The sequence below is a fragment of the Megalops cyprinoides genome, chromosome 11 (assembly GCF_013368585.1).
Source record: "Megalops cyprinoides isolate fMegCyp1 chromosome 11, fMegCyp1.pri, whole genome shotgun sequence".
In the NCBI taxonomy this organism is placed as follows: domain Eukaryota; kingdom Metazoa; phylum Chordata; class Actinopteri; order Elopiformes; family Megalopidae; genus Megalops; species Megalops cyprinoides.
The window spans coordinates 4,479,045-4,495,844 of NC_050593.1; the positions used below are offsets into that span (position 1 = coordinate 4,479,045).

The following is a 16,800-nucleotide window of genomic DNA, read 5'->3' on the forward strand; positions in this document are numbered from 1 at the left end:
AGCAGAATGTTGTACAGTGTGGTTTATATGTCTTACAGTTTTCCCATTTATGCAGCTGAATATTTACTGAGGTGATTAGGACTGCTCACCTCACCCAAGGGTACAACAACATTGAACTGGTAACCTTTGCATTTTCCCTAATCTTTACCACTGTCCCCCACTGCCCTGAGTGTGGCTGGAATGCTCTAACATCCCTGATCAAACACAAGATCTTACTAGGCAGCTTCTTAGTCAGGTAAGATAAGTTGTTCTGTTTAGAGGGGTATTATGCTGAATCAATTTATATGCAAATTTGTCTGATTGTGTGTTTGTATCTTGTGTGTGTGACTGTGTGAGTGTCTGTTTGGTAGTGGTGGTGGTGGTGGTGGCAGTCATTGATATTTTTGCTGATACAATGTAATTATGAAACCTGAAACTTCTGCATCCGGATCATGCACAGATCGCAATGCTGTGAACACTTTCACAGCAATCCATGTCTGAATGGACATGTTTTGAGTGGAGACTTCCTTCATGATGAGTCAGCAGATTTTTGTCAGAGAAGTAGCTGGTATAAGAAGGGGGGGTCAGAGCCCAAAACCTCCTGTCGTCCGATCTCATGGAAACAGCGTTGGACAAACCGGGAGGGAAAGCTGTGATATTCAGCTCGAACAACCCACTGTATGACCTGGACATGAAGCTGAACAGAGCAGACCACTACGAGTTTGACATCAGTGGTAAGCGTTCAGTTTCAATTGACACAGGTCCAGATTCAGTTAAATCAATAGCATCAAACTTTAATCAGCACAGTATGTCAGGAGAAATGATATTAATATTCCTATAAGTAGATGTGACTGAAGGCAGCAGTAGAAGTTAAGGAATTCACAAATTTTAATGTAGGCGTCAATGCATGGATTGGAATTATTCTGTGATTGTTGTATAGAGTACCTTTCTGATATATAGTTACAGCAGGCGGATTTTCTAAATACAGCTGTTTTTTTTTACATTCTTAAATCAATCAAATTTTTGTACTGCATTTTTACAATCAAGTTCAAGCCAAAAAGCTGTTAATATATATATATATATATATATATATATATATATATATATATATATATATATATATATAATAGTGCATTTTCCAGAGAAAATAATAATTTAAAAAAAAAGAGAAAACTTCTTATTTTTCCTAATGGGCAAAAACTGCTAAATTATTCTGGCTACAGGAACAGACTAGAAAATAATAGAAACAAAGTTAACATTAGAATAACAAATAAGGCATCAGTTCAACTAAACAGTTCATCAGAATCCATCAGAACAGTTCCATTCCACACCCAGTGAGGTGGACAAGGGATTGTTGGCCTCAGGCAGGTTAAGAGTGGGGACCCTCCTTCTGAGAATGGATGGTGCGGCAATGGTCCAGGTATCAAATCCATTGTGGCCTGTTCACATAGCTGTTAGTGGTGCTGTGAAGGGCTTGTTTGCTCAGATGGGACGTAAAAACTATTTGAAGATGTTAGTCAAAATGCTGAGCTGATGTAGGAATTCTATGCATCATGTCCATTGTGTTTCAGACCCAGAGAGAGAGAACAAGAGAGGGGGTAAAGCATGCTTCAGTGTGGTGATTGTGTACCTTCTCCTACTGACAGGGCTCACTGTGTTCCTGACTTATAAAGGTAAATTGTAGCAGAAGTTTCTCTAAGCATGTTAATACTAGCTATATCACATGAATAAACAGCTGAATTATGCACTGAATCATGTCAATGGTAAAAAACAAAAAATGTTTATAACCATGTTCTAAATATTTATTAGTTTATAAATATAGGAAAAAATGTATTTATACTCCAGTGTCAGTCTATACTGACTGCTCTTGTGAAATAGAAATGATGAATGATTTTAATGGATAGTGAAGCCTTGCTCTCTGGTGTGCCCCCTCCCTTTCCAGTGTTTGTACTCCAGGGTGAGCTCCACTCCATCAGTGCGACCCCTGGGGCCGAGATGCTGCAGTCCTCTAATCAGATCCCTCTGGGGGCGGGGCTGCCCTCAGCGAGGGATGAGGAGCTCCGCCCCCTTCTTGTAAATGCCACCCTGGAGACAGCCTCATTGCGCGGGGGGCTGGGGGCTTTGCAGGATCGGGTGACTGCCCTGTGTGGCGAGAGTGGGGCACTGGGTGCACTGAGGGCAGATCTGGGTACAGTCAATGCTAGCACACACCAGCTACAGAACAGGCTGGACAGTCTCAGCCTCGTGCCAGGTGAGAGGTATGGTCTGTGCTGCCACTGATCCTGGATCAGTCAGCTTTCACATGACATGATTGCAGGAAGGTGTGGGGGGTATCTTGAAGGGACCCTGGTCCTTCTTCCACTACCCTCTTCCTGACCTAAGACCCATGCAATGCACAGGGGCTTCTCTACCTTTATGTAACGTTTATAAGAATGTTGCCACGAGGTCACAGTAGTTGAGAGGACTTCTGTGTTAGCTGGGTAATTCATGACTTCACTCAGCCTAATTAACCCTTCTGGGAATCAGTAAAGTGTATTTTATTCCATTCTGTTCATAAGTAATCTCCATCACATAGTTTGCCTTGCTACTGTATATTTGTATATACTTATGAACTGTTTTCATTACATGTGCATGGTAAATGAATGTATCTACCTTGCTGTGCAATGAATAATAGCATAGGGACATATTTCAGTTAAAGGAAAATAAAATAATAACAAATATGAGCACATGGGAAAGTTTAATGCTAAGAACATATCATTCAGTCCATCTCACATTTACTGTAGTAAATGATAGGCAATTAACCATCTATTACTGCTTGGTCTTGAAGGATCCCAGAGTTTCTGACACTATAAATCCCAATGAGTCATTCTGTGCACTTACTGTATCTCTCGCTGTGATAAAACACTTTCTTGCATCAGTAAGGACGTTTACTTTGAACTAATCCCCCTCTGTGTCCTCCAGTCTCTATGGTCTGGCCCATTAATTTCTTTTAAAAATTGAAAAGCTTCCTCAACATCAGTCTGCTTTTACCCACACCAAAGAGATTAAGTTCTTTGAGTCCCTCTTCATAATTCATCTCCTTAAGGCCTGGAACTAGTCTCTTTGCCCTTCAATGTACTTTTTACAGAGCTCCTGTCTACATTTTTATATTGTGAAGACCCTTTCTGAATGCAACACTCTATGTGTGGGCTAACCAGGGCATTCCACACTCTAAACTTGACTAAGATTGTGCTTATAACTGTGTAATTGCAGAATAATGGCTTCTTTCCTGAATGTTTTCTAACTCCACAGGTCCTCAAGGGGAACCTGGACCAATGGGGCAGAAAGGAGAACCTGGTGCGGCAGGTGAGTGTTCAACCCCCTCTTTCATCTTAAACAGTGGTAACCATGGTAATTCCAGAGGTAACATGTAAAATATGTAAACAACTACATTTGTGGGCTGCACAGTAGCAAACTCCTGTTGGACACAAATGCAGTCCTCTGTTTTGTCAGAAGGCCTGTGTTTATTAAGGTATACAGTGTTTATTCAGAAGATCTTTGAATGTGAATGATAATGAGATGACTAATGTTAACTGAACATTGTATTGGGTCACATGTTTTAAGCTGTAACCCACACTATTATTGCTTCGCTGTACAAACCCCAAGAAGAAAACACTGATGCAAGGAATGCAAAATAGTTTACAGAATTATATAGTGAGGGCTGTAGGTCTTACTGTATATCTTAATGGAATCAGGGTTGGAGTGAAATTGCAGTTGCATTCAGTCAATAGAGCAACAGTAAGAGTGGCCAACAGTGTGTTTTGTCATAGCAAAGCATTCCTCTGAAAAGAACAGATGAGCCTGTCCACTCTCAGCACTATTGTAAGAAACTGCTGCTATGAGACCTGTGATTTGACCTTGTGCTTTTTGCCTATGATCTGACAGTTTGTTTCTCATTGTAATTAGTCTTACTTCTGATCCTACAACTGGCCCTGTGCTTAAGCCAGTGTTAAAGCCTTTTTTTTGGTGTTGAATTGAGGATTCCCTGGTCCCAGGGGTGAGCGAGGTATCCAAGGCAGCACAGGACTCCAGGGAAATCCGGGTGTGAAGGGGGAGAAGGGAAGCCCGGGTGAGTGCTTGCCTGTCCCATTTTGACTAACTTGAGGGAAGAATTATGCAGGATTCTACCTACCCTGTTCCTCACAGCTCTCACTGAGAAGCTGGTTAGTCTTCTCATTAAGTCAGTTTTGCCATGCACTCCCAGAGAAGGTAACTGGCTATCTGCTCAACCACACACATAGCCATTAGCCAAACGCTGGCTCTGCCCATGGTGATAACCACCTGAGTGGGGGTCTGAAACAAGGAAACATGCGAGCCTCCACTTCCTGTACTGACTGCATAGGCTTTGTCCGTCAGCAGAGTTACAGCCTGTCATCTTTTTTTTCCAAGCCTGGCCAGGGCCCATAACGTGGAGGATAAATGACCCTGCACTCACAGCTTTGCGCTCGGTCAAAGCGCTGACATTTCTAGTGTGAAATCTTTATCAGGGATCAACATCACAGCTTTAGCAAATGACTGTAGTAGCAGCTCTTCTAATAGCCAGCTATTGTTGAGGGTGCAGATGCTGGGTTTGTATAACAGCAAACCTCTTATCCTTACAAATGACTTGTATCTAAGGACTTATGTTAAATGCCTTTTCATATGTTAATATATTTTAACTCTGCAGCTCAAGGATTAGGCCTTTTTTGAGTTTTTAGATTTCTTTTAAAGAATGGTTTCATCACTTTGATTATAGTAAATTGCACAGGAGCTCTTTGTTGAAGTGGTGAGTGCAATATTTAGGGTATGACCCAGTCCCCTCTAGAAACTTTTTACCTATCCTTGACTTTTCATCTTTGCCCTGACATCACAATGGTCAGCATGCACTTCTAAAACAGTGAGGACCATTGCTCTGATGGCCCATGTGATCCATCACATACAATGCAAAATGTGTTTGTCTGTGTGTGTGTGTGTGTGTGTGTGTGTGTATGTGTGTGTGTGCGTGTGTGTGTGTGTGTGTGTGTGTGTGTGTGTGTGTGTGTGTGTGTGTGTGCGTGCATGGTACCATGCTAATTTGTGGAGTGTATCTATACAGGTGAGGCTGGGGACACTGGACCGAGTGGCACTGTTGGGCAGAGAGGACCACCGGGTCCACCCGGCCAATCTGGACCTGCAGGACCAGCTGGAGCACCAGGCCAGAGAGGTGCTGTAGGCTGCAAGACAGAGATCCAGCCCCAGCTACCAGCCATTTAACACTGACACCCTCCTGAAAGTAGGAGACACAGATCACATGACCTCTCATGACTAGCTGAGAGCTGCATGCTACTCATACAGGCCCCCTAGTGGCAGGTCTGCAGCACCTGCACTGCCAAGTATCGTTGCAACCCTATAAACACTTTCCTTTCTCCTCAAATTGCTTTGCTAGGCTTTACAGTGCTGAACATAGAAGAACTTTATAGAAGAACATACAAATTTATGGCATACGAAGCCATAATTTTATAACCACTCTAGCTCAGCATTTTATTTTGCACAATCCCTGCAGCCCTCACCACATTGCAACGGAAGCAGTGCTCAACAAAGGCATTCAGGGCACCATTTCAGGATATGGAAGAATGTTGAAAGGCGCTCATCTTGTGATTTCCTTTATGAGTCCATCCTGATTAATGTTGCGTTGAAAGAGGAAATGAAACGTCTTATCAGCTCTGCGTTAAGTTCATCGGAAAAGTTTTTGAACTTTCACTCTCACTTCCTTGAAAATTGTAAATCTATCATTCTGTCAGTGACCTCACAAATCTATATTCGCAGCAGCTGTTCTTTATATGGCAGCAGCTTCTGCTTTATAGCCTGTATTACTTCCCAGTAGTTTCTTGACTGGCTCATTCTGTCACCTGATTGATGTTACTCCAGGTCTAAAGGGTGATCCAGGGGAGCAGGGACCAAGTGGACAACCCGGTAAGCGCTAGGGCGTCCTCATTTTCTTTGCGTGCAGAAAAAAGTGCTTTCCTTTAAATCTCACCCCAGACCACTCAATGTGAGGAAGTGGCCCTCCTCCTGGACATCTTTCTTTTTTCAGTTATGGATAGATTAGCTGGCACTTCATGAGGAGGGAGAAGGCTAGACAGTCTCAGCCTGATGAATTATTGATAGTGGTCGTAGGGCTGCTATTACAGGTGGAACGCAGATATAAAATATGCGGGAAATTGAATATTACCCTTTTCCATTCTATGAGTCACCCTCTCCCCTCATTACTCAGACACTCGCCCACCAACCAAATAAAAGTTGTCCTTGATTTATATTTGATGCGCTGAACTCGCCCCTCTGCTCCACGTTTTTCAAACTCGGGAGACACACTCATAGTGTCCTGAAGCTCTGGAGGTGCATCTCAGAGTCTGGATGTCAAAGTCACAGTGGACCAGAGGAGTAATGTTCCCCCACTTCTTTCACAGAATGGATGCTCCCCATTAGCATTCCATGTTCATAACACATGGTATGCCTGAGGCCTTTCGTAATGCAAAGAAAGTTTCCAAGTAAAGGCTGATTGGATTGAACCACTTTCACGTTCAAGGTGGAGCCAGAGTTGGGTTTTGAGACTTTTAGTCCAGACCACTTCTCTGTTATACAGAAGTAGACCTTATTTCGATCTGTTTAATTAATACTGAAATACTGGTGGATAAATGAGTGAGAGAAACACTGGCATGAAGGCATACTCTATATTATACACACTCACACACAACCATGCACATGGACAGACATATAAACACACATTCATAATTTTGAAAGAGCTCTTAATTATTATAATTAATTATAATTATAGATCTATTGTCAGAATTTGTGGGGTGTTCATGTGTACCTCTCTGAGAATGTGGCATTCATGTGTTCACCTCTTTGAGTGTAGCATTCATGTGTACACATGGGAATGTGTGTGTGCAGGTCCTCCCGGTGTGAAGGGAGTCTCAGGGACACCAGGGGCCCCAGGACTGAGGGGATTACCAGGAGAAAAGGGGCAGCAGGGAGTCCGTGGAGAGAAAGGTGCGAGTCTGCTCTGCATTTGGAAGGGAGGGGGCGGGGGAGTGGTGTGGGACTAAGGTTGGGTATACACACACCAGACTTGGTGAAAGTGCTCCAATCGTATATTCAGTCACTGTCCTTCAACAATTTTTAATAAAGACATTCTAGAAGGAGGTGGGGTGGCACTGCAGTGGGCAGATATCACTACAGTTGGCTAACCTGTAGTGGGGGGTTGGGTTGTCCTGTAGGAGAGGGGGGTCACTAAGCCTTGTTCACCTGCACACTTATCTTTTTCTACCCCTCAGGACTTCAAGGAGTACCTGGGGTCCCAGGACAAAAGGGCTCTAAGGGAGACACCGGTACTGTCACCGTGATCATTTATAACGATTATGCATATAGGTGAATTGGTGAGACTGATTGTATGTGAGAGAGATAAAGAGCAACACTGCATGTGTGAGAAGGATAAAAAAAGACAAAAAAGCAAGAAAGAGATAGAAAGAGATTTTGTGTGTGTGTGTGTGTGTGTTCTGACTACACTGAACTGTGAACTGTGGTACACACAGGGTCTTCCGGACCGCAGGGGCCACCAGGTCCTGCCGGGCCTGCTGGGTCAAAGGGGCAGAAAGGGATGCAGGGGAGCACAGGCTCTAATGGACTGCCAGGTGAGCACAGCCTGCCGGTCCAGTTCTGATCAGAACCAGGTCCTCAATCAAATCCTCTGCATATGTGCCACACAGACACTTTTAATCAGGGTAAACTAGAGTAACTGCTTCAGGTTTTCCATCATATTTATTCATGCAGCTACTGTAAAAGTTTAGCTTAAGCACAAAAGCTACTGCAGCAGTGTTCCCAGCTGGGATTTGAACCTTATAGTCATGAGACATTTGCATTGAACATTGACCATTGAATGCTCCTCAACCAATGCATTTTTCTCCTGTTCTTTCCAGGACCCCCAGGAGTACAGGGACCCCCAGGTGCTAAAGGTGACAGAGGTGTAACAGGTACACGGATACTTCTTCCACCCTCCAAAAACATGCCCTAAAAGGCAGCATCAACAAAGTCTCCTTCAATCTAAGATCCTAGGTCATGTCTGCAGAGCAATGCTCTCTAGTGCTATAGATCCATGATGTATTCATCTTATTTCCTGGTCAGTGTCAGTCTTTTATTTATATGTGGTTGGCCATGTGTTCACTGTGTTTTGCCCTTTGACAGGTCTGCAAGGGGCAAAGGGACAACAAGGGGACCGAGGCAGTAAAGGAGAGTCAGGTAACCCACTTACCCAGATTTCATGCCCTCTGTGGCTGGTCTGACAGGTTCACATACACCCAGGCATGCATCTTCCCCCCAAATTAATCTGGTCAGTATCTGGTAAAAATAAAAGATCTGGGATATGGTACACCACGCTAACATTGCCATCAAAATCTTACACCTTTGTCCTCTGACTTGCATTACGATAGAAATCGAAAAACAGCTACACAGAACTTTAGCCATAGTTTGCATGTGTGTGATTTGTCAGAGTGATGCAGCAATATGACATTTTTTATGACAATATGTGTGCTTCGATGTCTGTAATTTATGCAAAATATTGCTGTAATGTAAATATAAATAAATGTATGCAGTACCAGTCAAAGTTTGCATATACCTGAATAAAATAATGGGAAACATGCATTCTAAAACATTTATATAAATTGTTCACAAAGTGAACAGGGAGTTGCACAGTTTTTGTACATGTACAATATTTCTGTGCATAGTATATGGTATGTAACATATTGTGTTACATAGTAACATTGTGCAAGTTAAATATTGAATATAGATACTACAGCATAGGCAGTAGAAGTTTATGCATATCAAAAATATTCCAATATATTTTGGTCATTAGATTTGGTCAATTCCTGTCTTACATTTGGAATGACTTCCCACCCATTTACATTTTTAATTAATGACCAGCTTCTAGAGAGGAAAGACTATTTCAGGTGTGAGTGTCTGCTGTGCCAAGTGCATTCAGTGTTTTATCTTAACCAGTTATACACGTTGCATGACCACAACATACTGCCTGAGTAGACCCAGGATACATGCTCCACCACAGAGATTCCAATGCACTACATATTCTTTCCAAATCCAGCAATAAGACAGCTATGACTCACTGGCACTGTCAATTTGGCCAAGTAAGCATATTTCACTGAAGTTAAAATTTGCCAAAGCATGTGATGAGCATTTGCCCTGACTACTAAATGTGTAGCACAGCTTCCTCCTTGGAAATAATGCCAGAAATCATCGAAGATTCCATTAACCTTTACAGAGCGTTGAGTAAGCATGGGACTCTGTTATGATAGCAGCAGAAAAAGACTCTTTAGATTTTTAAATCTTTGCTGGTATCTTTCAGGATCTCAAGGACCCTCTGGACTGAGAGGAGAAAAAGGTAAAGCCCTGCTAGCAGACAGTAGTGCTTCACTGAGATGTGTACTGTCTCATCATCCATGAAGAATATGCCTCCATCATGCTTAGAAGAACGTGCCTACTCTGTTCCTCATGATCCTCTTGACTTTTTTCTTAGATGAGTCTTAATTTGAATGAAATACCTTAATATTTCTCTTTTCAATGACCTCAGATCAGAATGTTCGTGGGGGGCAATTCACTTTACCATCACCAGTGTGTAGGACCACCTAGATAAAGCATTGCAGTCCTTTGTACAAATTTAGCACTTAAACTGGCTAATGATGATTTCTACTGACTGAATGATTTAAATGCAATGGAACAACCAGTCAATCTACATAGAATCAAATCAAGTCAACAAAGCAAAATCAGTGGGCATGAGTTTGGAGCCAAGCAAAGCATTTTTCTGACTTGAAGCAATGTATCAGTGTGTGTGTGTGTGTGTGTGTGTGTGTGGTTACCACATGCATGGCTGTCAGTAGCCCCCCTCTGTTATTCCAGGGGACAGAGGTCTCAAGGGTGACCGTGGCTCATCAGGGTCACCAGGACTTCGAGGTGAAAAGGGCGAAAAAGGAGCCCCTGGTGGGATAGGTGAGTTCCCACCCCTGCAGGCCACACCCACTCAACTAAATTGCTCAGCCAACCTCAGCACTAGAGGATATGCACGTGATGTCACAGTAGGCGGAGTCACCGCGGGTTACACCTACTGAGTGGCAGAAAGACTTACTGAGTGGTAGTGTTAGCGTTCAGCTTGAATGCCGCGAAAACACATCTAAAATGGGTGTTGTGCGACTGACTGTACAAATAGATTCATCAAGAAATCGGAGCTATCTTTTTACAGACCGCCGAAAGGTAAAGAAAAGAGAAGCAAATGGATCGCTGCAATTCGCACAAACAACTGGAATCCAGGCACCGAAACGTGTGGCTTACAGTTTTCCAAATAAAAGTTGTAATAAAATAAAAATATTCATGCCAACCTGTCCACATATAACCAGAATATCCATTGGTGTCCATGTCACTTTAATTTCGCCAACAAATGCCGTCTTGAAGTACGACCAAGCGTTAAGGCTTTTGCGGACATTCTAAAACACTTAATGTGAAACGGCTTTTAACGTGTCTTAATGTTCCGAAACAGTGATCAATGATCACCAAATTTCTCTCGGTCATCTCTTGTCAGAAACACTTCCTCCTGTTGAAAAATCAAAACTGAAATCCTAGGAGTATGGTCGTTATCTCACATTAAGAGTTTTCCTCTCCATTGACGCCCATTATAAGGAAAAAGCTTAAAACAGTAACGTTAAGCATTTTAGAATGTCCCGGCTTTTGTATGCCTTCAGGCTTTGCTTTGTGTAGCCTATTTCCCCAGCATCGAAATCAGGTAGCCTACATATAAATGTCAGGAAACCCGATTCCTGGCCATGTCAATGTCCATGGACCACTGGTTCTTTGGTAAATTGTAAGAATCACTGTCAAGTCCAACTGCCTTTAATTTGAGCGGATAATCTTTTTTTTATCCCGGTTTCGCAGTTTCCTGTACTAAACGCAGCCTTGTTGCAGGATGTTTTGCCACTCAGTCCGACTGAGGGGGCGTATTCTGGCGAGAAAGTGACGTCAACGCATACCCTCTATACCCTCTGGACAGATGTTAGCTGTCCACCAGGGGGGAGACGGGGCAGATCTGTATGAAAACAGGAGTCGCATCCAAAGCAGCATTGTCTATGGATGAGATGTAACCCTAGACTACTCATGTCCTGATCCCACTTATTCACACGTGTCCTCCCTAACCGCCATTATATTGATGGATGTATTTAGAATTTACAGATCAGCTATTTGCTTGCAGTGGATGTTGTATGTTCTGTTCAATCTTCTCACCCCTCTCCTGGTTCATTTTATTAAGTGAACACTGAATGCAAGTGGAGTAATATGCGCGACATAACTGCACCCCACCTCTCCTCTTCCACGTTCGTCTGTCCCACATCTGGCCCACCCACCCATATCCATTAGCGGCGAATGTCCGGATTTCCGGTGGAGGATCCCGGGGGCGGGTGGAGGTCCTCTACCAGGGCTTGTGGGGGACCGTCTGTGACGATGGCTTTGATCTCAATGACGGGACGGTGATCTGCAAGATGCTAGGCTACCAGAGAGCCACCAGCTTCTACACCTCTGGAGACGGTAAGCATATTCACCTGCCAGCCCTTGGGCTCACTGACAGGATGTCAGGAGCCATGGAAACAGAACAGCAGATGCTCCAAAGCTCACCACAGGGCACGCCTTGCATACCGCACCAGTCCACAAAGATACTCATGCTAAAGATGCTATGCTTACTTATTTGTACTGTTTAAAGCATTCTGGGCTGTAATCGTTAGTTTTAGACCAACATTTAAATTATGTTTATTAATTGATGAGACATTTACGGTAGTGGGGTGAACATCACACTGGTGATTTTTTGAAAATCAAAGTTGAATTTAGGGAGCCATGTCAGCAGCTACAACCACTGACATAAAAATTCAGAGTCAGAAGAGACCACACCCTAAAGCTATGTCATTTTATTTCACACCTTGGGCCCAAAGTCCATGGCATTCCAGCAAACACAGCAGAGAGATGTCATGCACTGGCACATGTGGGCACAGGTACACAGAACAGAATACCACAAATGGCAGATGCAAATGCCTCTCACCTGCAAAAGGTGTAATTCTACTATCCCTTTACTTGCACTCAGCAAGACATTTGGGGGTAAATGTCACTTGAAATGCTTAAATCCATGTTACAGACAATCCATACCTCCAAATGTTTTGTCCAAGAATAAATTAATAAATAAAAATTCCAATAGTCCTTTAGTAACTACTAGTATCAATGCTACCTTGGAGAGCAAAACAGAATTAGTCCATAAATTGTAGATTTGTTCTGTTTTTACATGTTACTTTTCAAAATCAATATTTAAGTAGCCAAACTGGAAGCAATCAAGTAGATGGCAAGATTTTAGCCCATGTGTTGAAATGTCAGATTCTGTTGTCTCTGTTACTAAGACTGTTCTGGGTGCATTTAAATCATGCATTTTAATAAGGTAGTTTGGAGTTTCTCTCTGAGGGCTTCTGCAAGCTTACAATGGCTTACACCTGTGTGTATTCTCAGAAAGGTTATTACTAATGTACTTTTCATGTCACCTGGAGGAACGAAGACTTAATCACAGAACTGTCATTTGTTTGTAGTTTTGTGGTGAAACAATACATCAGCAACATTATGTGTCAACCAACAGGGTGTCTCACATTTTGAAAATTAACTCCACTCATTCATTTCTATATAACAAATGGTTTTGGACTGAAATGTAGTTCACCTACCATCCTAACAGACGACCATGGCATGTTGTATTGAAAATTTCAGTTGGGCGATGTCAGAGTTCTTTGCATTGGTGCTGGCTTTTCCGTGTCAAAAAAGAGCAATAACCCCTTTTGCGACCTCTGTTCAACAACGGTGCTATGTCGAAAATGATTCTGTTTTTATCACAATCGGGTGTTGTCAGCATTTTCGTTTTATCTTTGGGTTTTTCCATGTCACAGACGGTGAAAACCCTCTTTCTGCGCCATCTCAAAACTCAAGCTCACTGTAACAAAAGGACACAACAGCTGTGATAAAATGTTTATGGTGGCATTTTGCAGGTTTCATAACAATATAACATAATGCAACATTTCCAAAGAAATGGTGAACACGTAATTTCAAGATGTGGCACAGTCACTTTGTCACATGCATGGGACAGCCTGTGTCAGGCTGTGCTGGCTTCCATACAGTAGCATCAGGTGGTGCTGCTGAGACGCACTTCCATTTGTTGCCAGAACAGTTCCACGGCATTGATGGCTGTCTCACCAATTTTAGGAAGCGGCAGGATCTGGCTGGATGACCTGGGTTGCACAGGCTCAGAGACCAGCATTTTCAATTGCCGGCACAACGGCATGGGAATCAACAACTGCGGCCATAATGAGGATGTCGGCGTGCAGTGTGCCTGATGCCTTCGCCTCCGCACCACGGAGGTGTCTCTCTTCCTACTGGATCATCGAGCAGTTGTGATCACCGGGGGGGTGGGGGGTATTGGGTCAACACATGGAGAAATTATATTACAGACAAGGTCAACAACAATATTAGATACTTTAATAAGCAGTTATAAGAGCAAAACCTTTAATGTAACATACAATGTTTTTTCACCAAATGAAGCATAGTGCCATGTTTTATGTGAAGTCACATGGATCTACTGGAATTGACTAGCCAGTGTTGAAGACATGCTACCAAACGTGCTACCGTGTGACAGTCTGCCTAGCTGCAACTATTGCAATGTAATTAATTCATTAATTAAATCAAATATTAACAAACAGTTCCTTAAGTGTACAACTGATTGATTCTGACAGCAGTGAATTTGATTCAGGGAATATTTTTCATATCTTCTTTAATCTCTGTAACTCACAAATGTTGTGTAAGTACTAAAAAAGGTCATTTAGTCAGAAGTCTTGAAATGAATAAAATTTGTTGTTTAATGTATAAAATGTCTGTAATTTCTTTCATTAACGTTAAACATAAAGTACATTGAGGCTACACCAATATGATGAACATTTTAACAATTTAATCTGAGCTTTGGTTACACATAAAAAAGCATCTTTAATGTCTTGGTAAAATAACACAAGAAGAGTCCAGTTCCGTTTATGTAAGAAATGTCATCTGCATATAGAAGCATGGGTGTGGAATGAGGGTTTGAATGATGTGCCACACTGGATCTGGGTTGATTGACACAGCATGGAAGAGGGAGGGATAACAGCACAGTTTGTTTTTGGATCAGCAGATGGTCTTATCCTAGAGTGACTTACTTAGCTCACATTTTGCACATGTATATTGCTGAAGCAATTTGGGGTATAAACAGTGTGCCACAAAGGATTCAAACACATATCTTTTTTTTCTGACAATGAATATGCAGCTATTTAAAAAAATCTATTGTAAAATCTGTTGTACAATTATTCTAAACATTTTCAGTAAAAATTTTGACATTCTCAGCCTGCCATAAAAGTGGTGTAAGTTTAACTTAAAAAAAAAAAAGTGGTGTAAGTTTTTAGTTTTTCACCAAGTCCACCTTACTTTGATGGTTTGTAACGTGGGGAGCAGGTGAGACTTTACCAAGATTAAACATTATATATTTGTAGGACTCGTACCATTTTTTATTCCCGCACCTCATCTCTAAATACCCCTGCAGAGAGAAGGCCACTCTGCTCCCACTTCTTGCTAAGACCTGGGGCAGGGTTAGTAAAACCGGTGCAGCCGACCTGTTTGCAGATACTCTTTAACTGTCTTTTACAGCACTTTGGTGCATAACAACACTGAGGGGAAAAATGCTTAAGTTTGTAATCTGACACTTCTTTTTATTCACGCTGTCAGCACATGTGCTGCGCAAAGTGTGGACTGCAGCTAAATTTAGCCTGATTTGAATGCGAGTTACGAGGGCAACGGAGTTCAGATGTCTCCGTGGTTTCGACATCATATTCTGGTTGTGACATGTGTTGTCATTTTTACTGTAATGAGCCACGTATGATCAACCAGAGCCCCAGTCCAGTAAAGTGTTCAAATGCTTCTTGAAAGGCACATGGGGCAGAATTTTGAGAAAATAAAACTCATGGAAAGCATCTGTGAAGTGTCCTTTCCTTGGCACGTGCTTGGCTCTTCCAACTAAACACTTTCCCTAGGGTTCATTTTCCAGTAGTTGTTAACCAGCCCTTGACATGTACAAATGAGTTCATGCTCCAGTTGATTGTACAAATAAAATGGTATTTGTAAGGTGAACTGTTTTGTTTTTTTTTTTAATGAAATGCCCCAAGGGGTTGTCTGTTCCCCCAAAGTTCTTCAGAACTGGAGTTGTCACATGGACTAGACTAGATGAGTCACTGCTACAGACACTGTAGCCCAACATGTCAATCTCTGTTGTCCAGGCAACTTGGATTCCCTATCAAATCAGTTCCCTATCAAATCAGTTCCCCAGCTCAATGTGCTATACATAGATGTTAGGAATAAAACCACAACATGGCTTTTGGCACTGTGATAGAATTATACATTATATATTATGATGGTATATATAGTATATATAACATCCTGCATCAACTTTACAGATATTATACAAGCTCACAGAAACATATACATAATTACAGATATTCGTGATAAACAATAATGATGAAGATTTTCTGATATTTGCTTCATAGGTGCTTGCACCCATATATCAATGCATTTTTAAGTAATTTGTAAATTGAAAATTTCCATTCTTTTAAATGTGTATATCTCTTTGTGCCATTCTGTTTGTCTCAGTGACTTCTGAAGGACTAGTTTAATGAACACCTGTGGCATTCCAGCACAGATGTATGTAAAGAGTGCAACATCTTTAAAAATAAAAACCTTTTTAGGAGTCTAGTGTAATCAGTCCACATATTTGTCTTGTGGTCCAAAAGAAAAATAATAAATTAATAAATTAAGCCCAAGCAGAGATCATAGTTTTGATTTTGCACATCTGTTCCTCCAACCAACTGTGCTGTCCCTTGTAGCTCACTGTTGAGGAGGGCTCTCGATACATTCACAGCTCCCCCAAGAGGACAATGAGTGGTGTCACACTTGCCAATCCATACACGACACCTACACCCCCTGAGCAAAACCAAAAGGGAGCGCCACATTGGAGGACTATACTGTTCGAGCAAGATCAAAGTTCAAGGTCGCCATGATGCTTTGCTACCACATACAGGGGTCTGACTCAGAGTTGGCACAGAAAATCACTTGCATTGCTGTAAAGAGGCAACGTTAATCCCCTTTAGCAAACTGAATGAGAGCTGAAAGAATTGGGGGAGTGGGGTTGTCCCCAGATATGGAGCTCTAAAATAAAGATAGGTGCATATTGCTGTCCGTTTGCATGAAATTAGTAATGAATTGGGGCAGAGAGGATTGTTAATCTATTTGAAGTAGTAATGAAGACACTTGGGTATGAAGGGGCTACAGAAATAGATAATTGTGAGCTCTTAACCATAAAATTTGATTGATATTGACAATATTAAATGGCTCATCTCACCATTAGATGCCCTCAGATGGATCACTTGAAATAGCTATTTTATTTTATTATATATATATATATATTTTTTTTGCCCAGTCACAGCCATTGAAGTCTCTTGGAATTAGTGCTGTATTAAATGTCTCCTTTGATGAAAGTCTACACTAATAAAAGAAAATGATTTGGCAAATATTACATTTTAACATAGTTGTATATTAATTTTTTCTGAATATATTAATATAGAAAAATATGTGTCTTAGTGTCTTTGTATTTAATACATGATAGTGAAAATACAGTATATGCTT

At 41.7% G+C, this 16,800-nt stretch overlaps 1 protein-coding gene across 1 annotated transcript; it reads left to right on the plus strand.

The window, feature by feature from the left end:
* The first annotated feature begins 593 nt into the window (after positions 1-593).
* marco (macrophage receptor with collagenous structure) lies at positions 594-13,912 on the plus strand. The gene is made up of 16 exons (XM_036541003.1): positions 594-713; positions 1,551-1,652; positions 1,922-2,230; positions 3,271-3,324; positions 3,998-4,087; positions 5,093-5,200; positions 5,905-5,949; positions 6,928-7,026; positions 7,311-7,364; positions 7,569-7,667; positions 7,953-8,006; positions 8,218-8,271; positions 9,389-9,424; positions 9,940-10,029; positions 11,443-11,610; positions 13,309-13,912. The coding sequence occupies exons 1-16, from the start codon at positions 596-598 to the stop codon at positions 13,437-13,439; spliced, it is 1,611 nt and encodes a 536-aa protein (XP_036396896.1). The 5' UTR covers positions 594-595; the 3' UTR covers positions 13,440-13,912.
* The last annotated feature ends 2,888 nt before the right edge of the window (positions 13,913-16,800 follow it).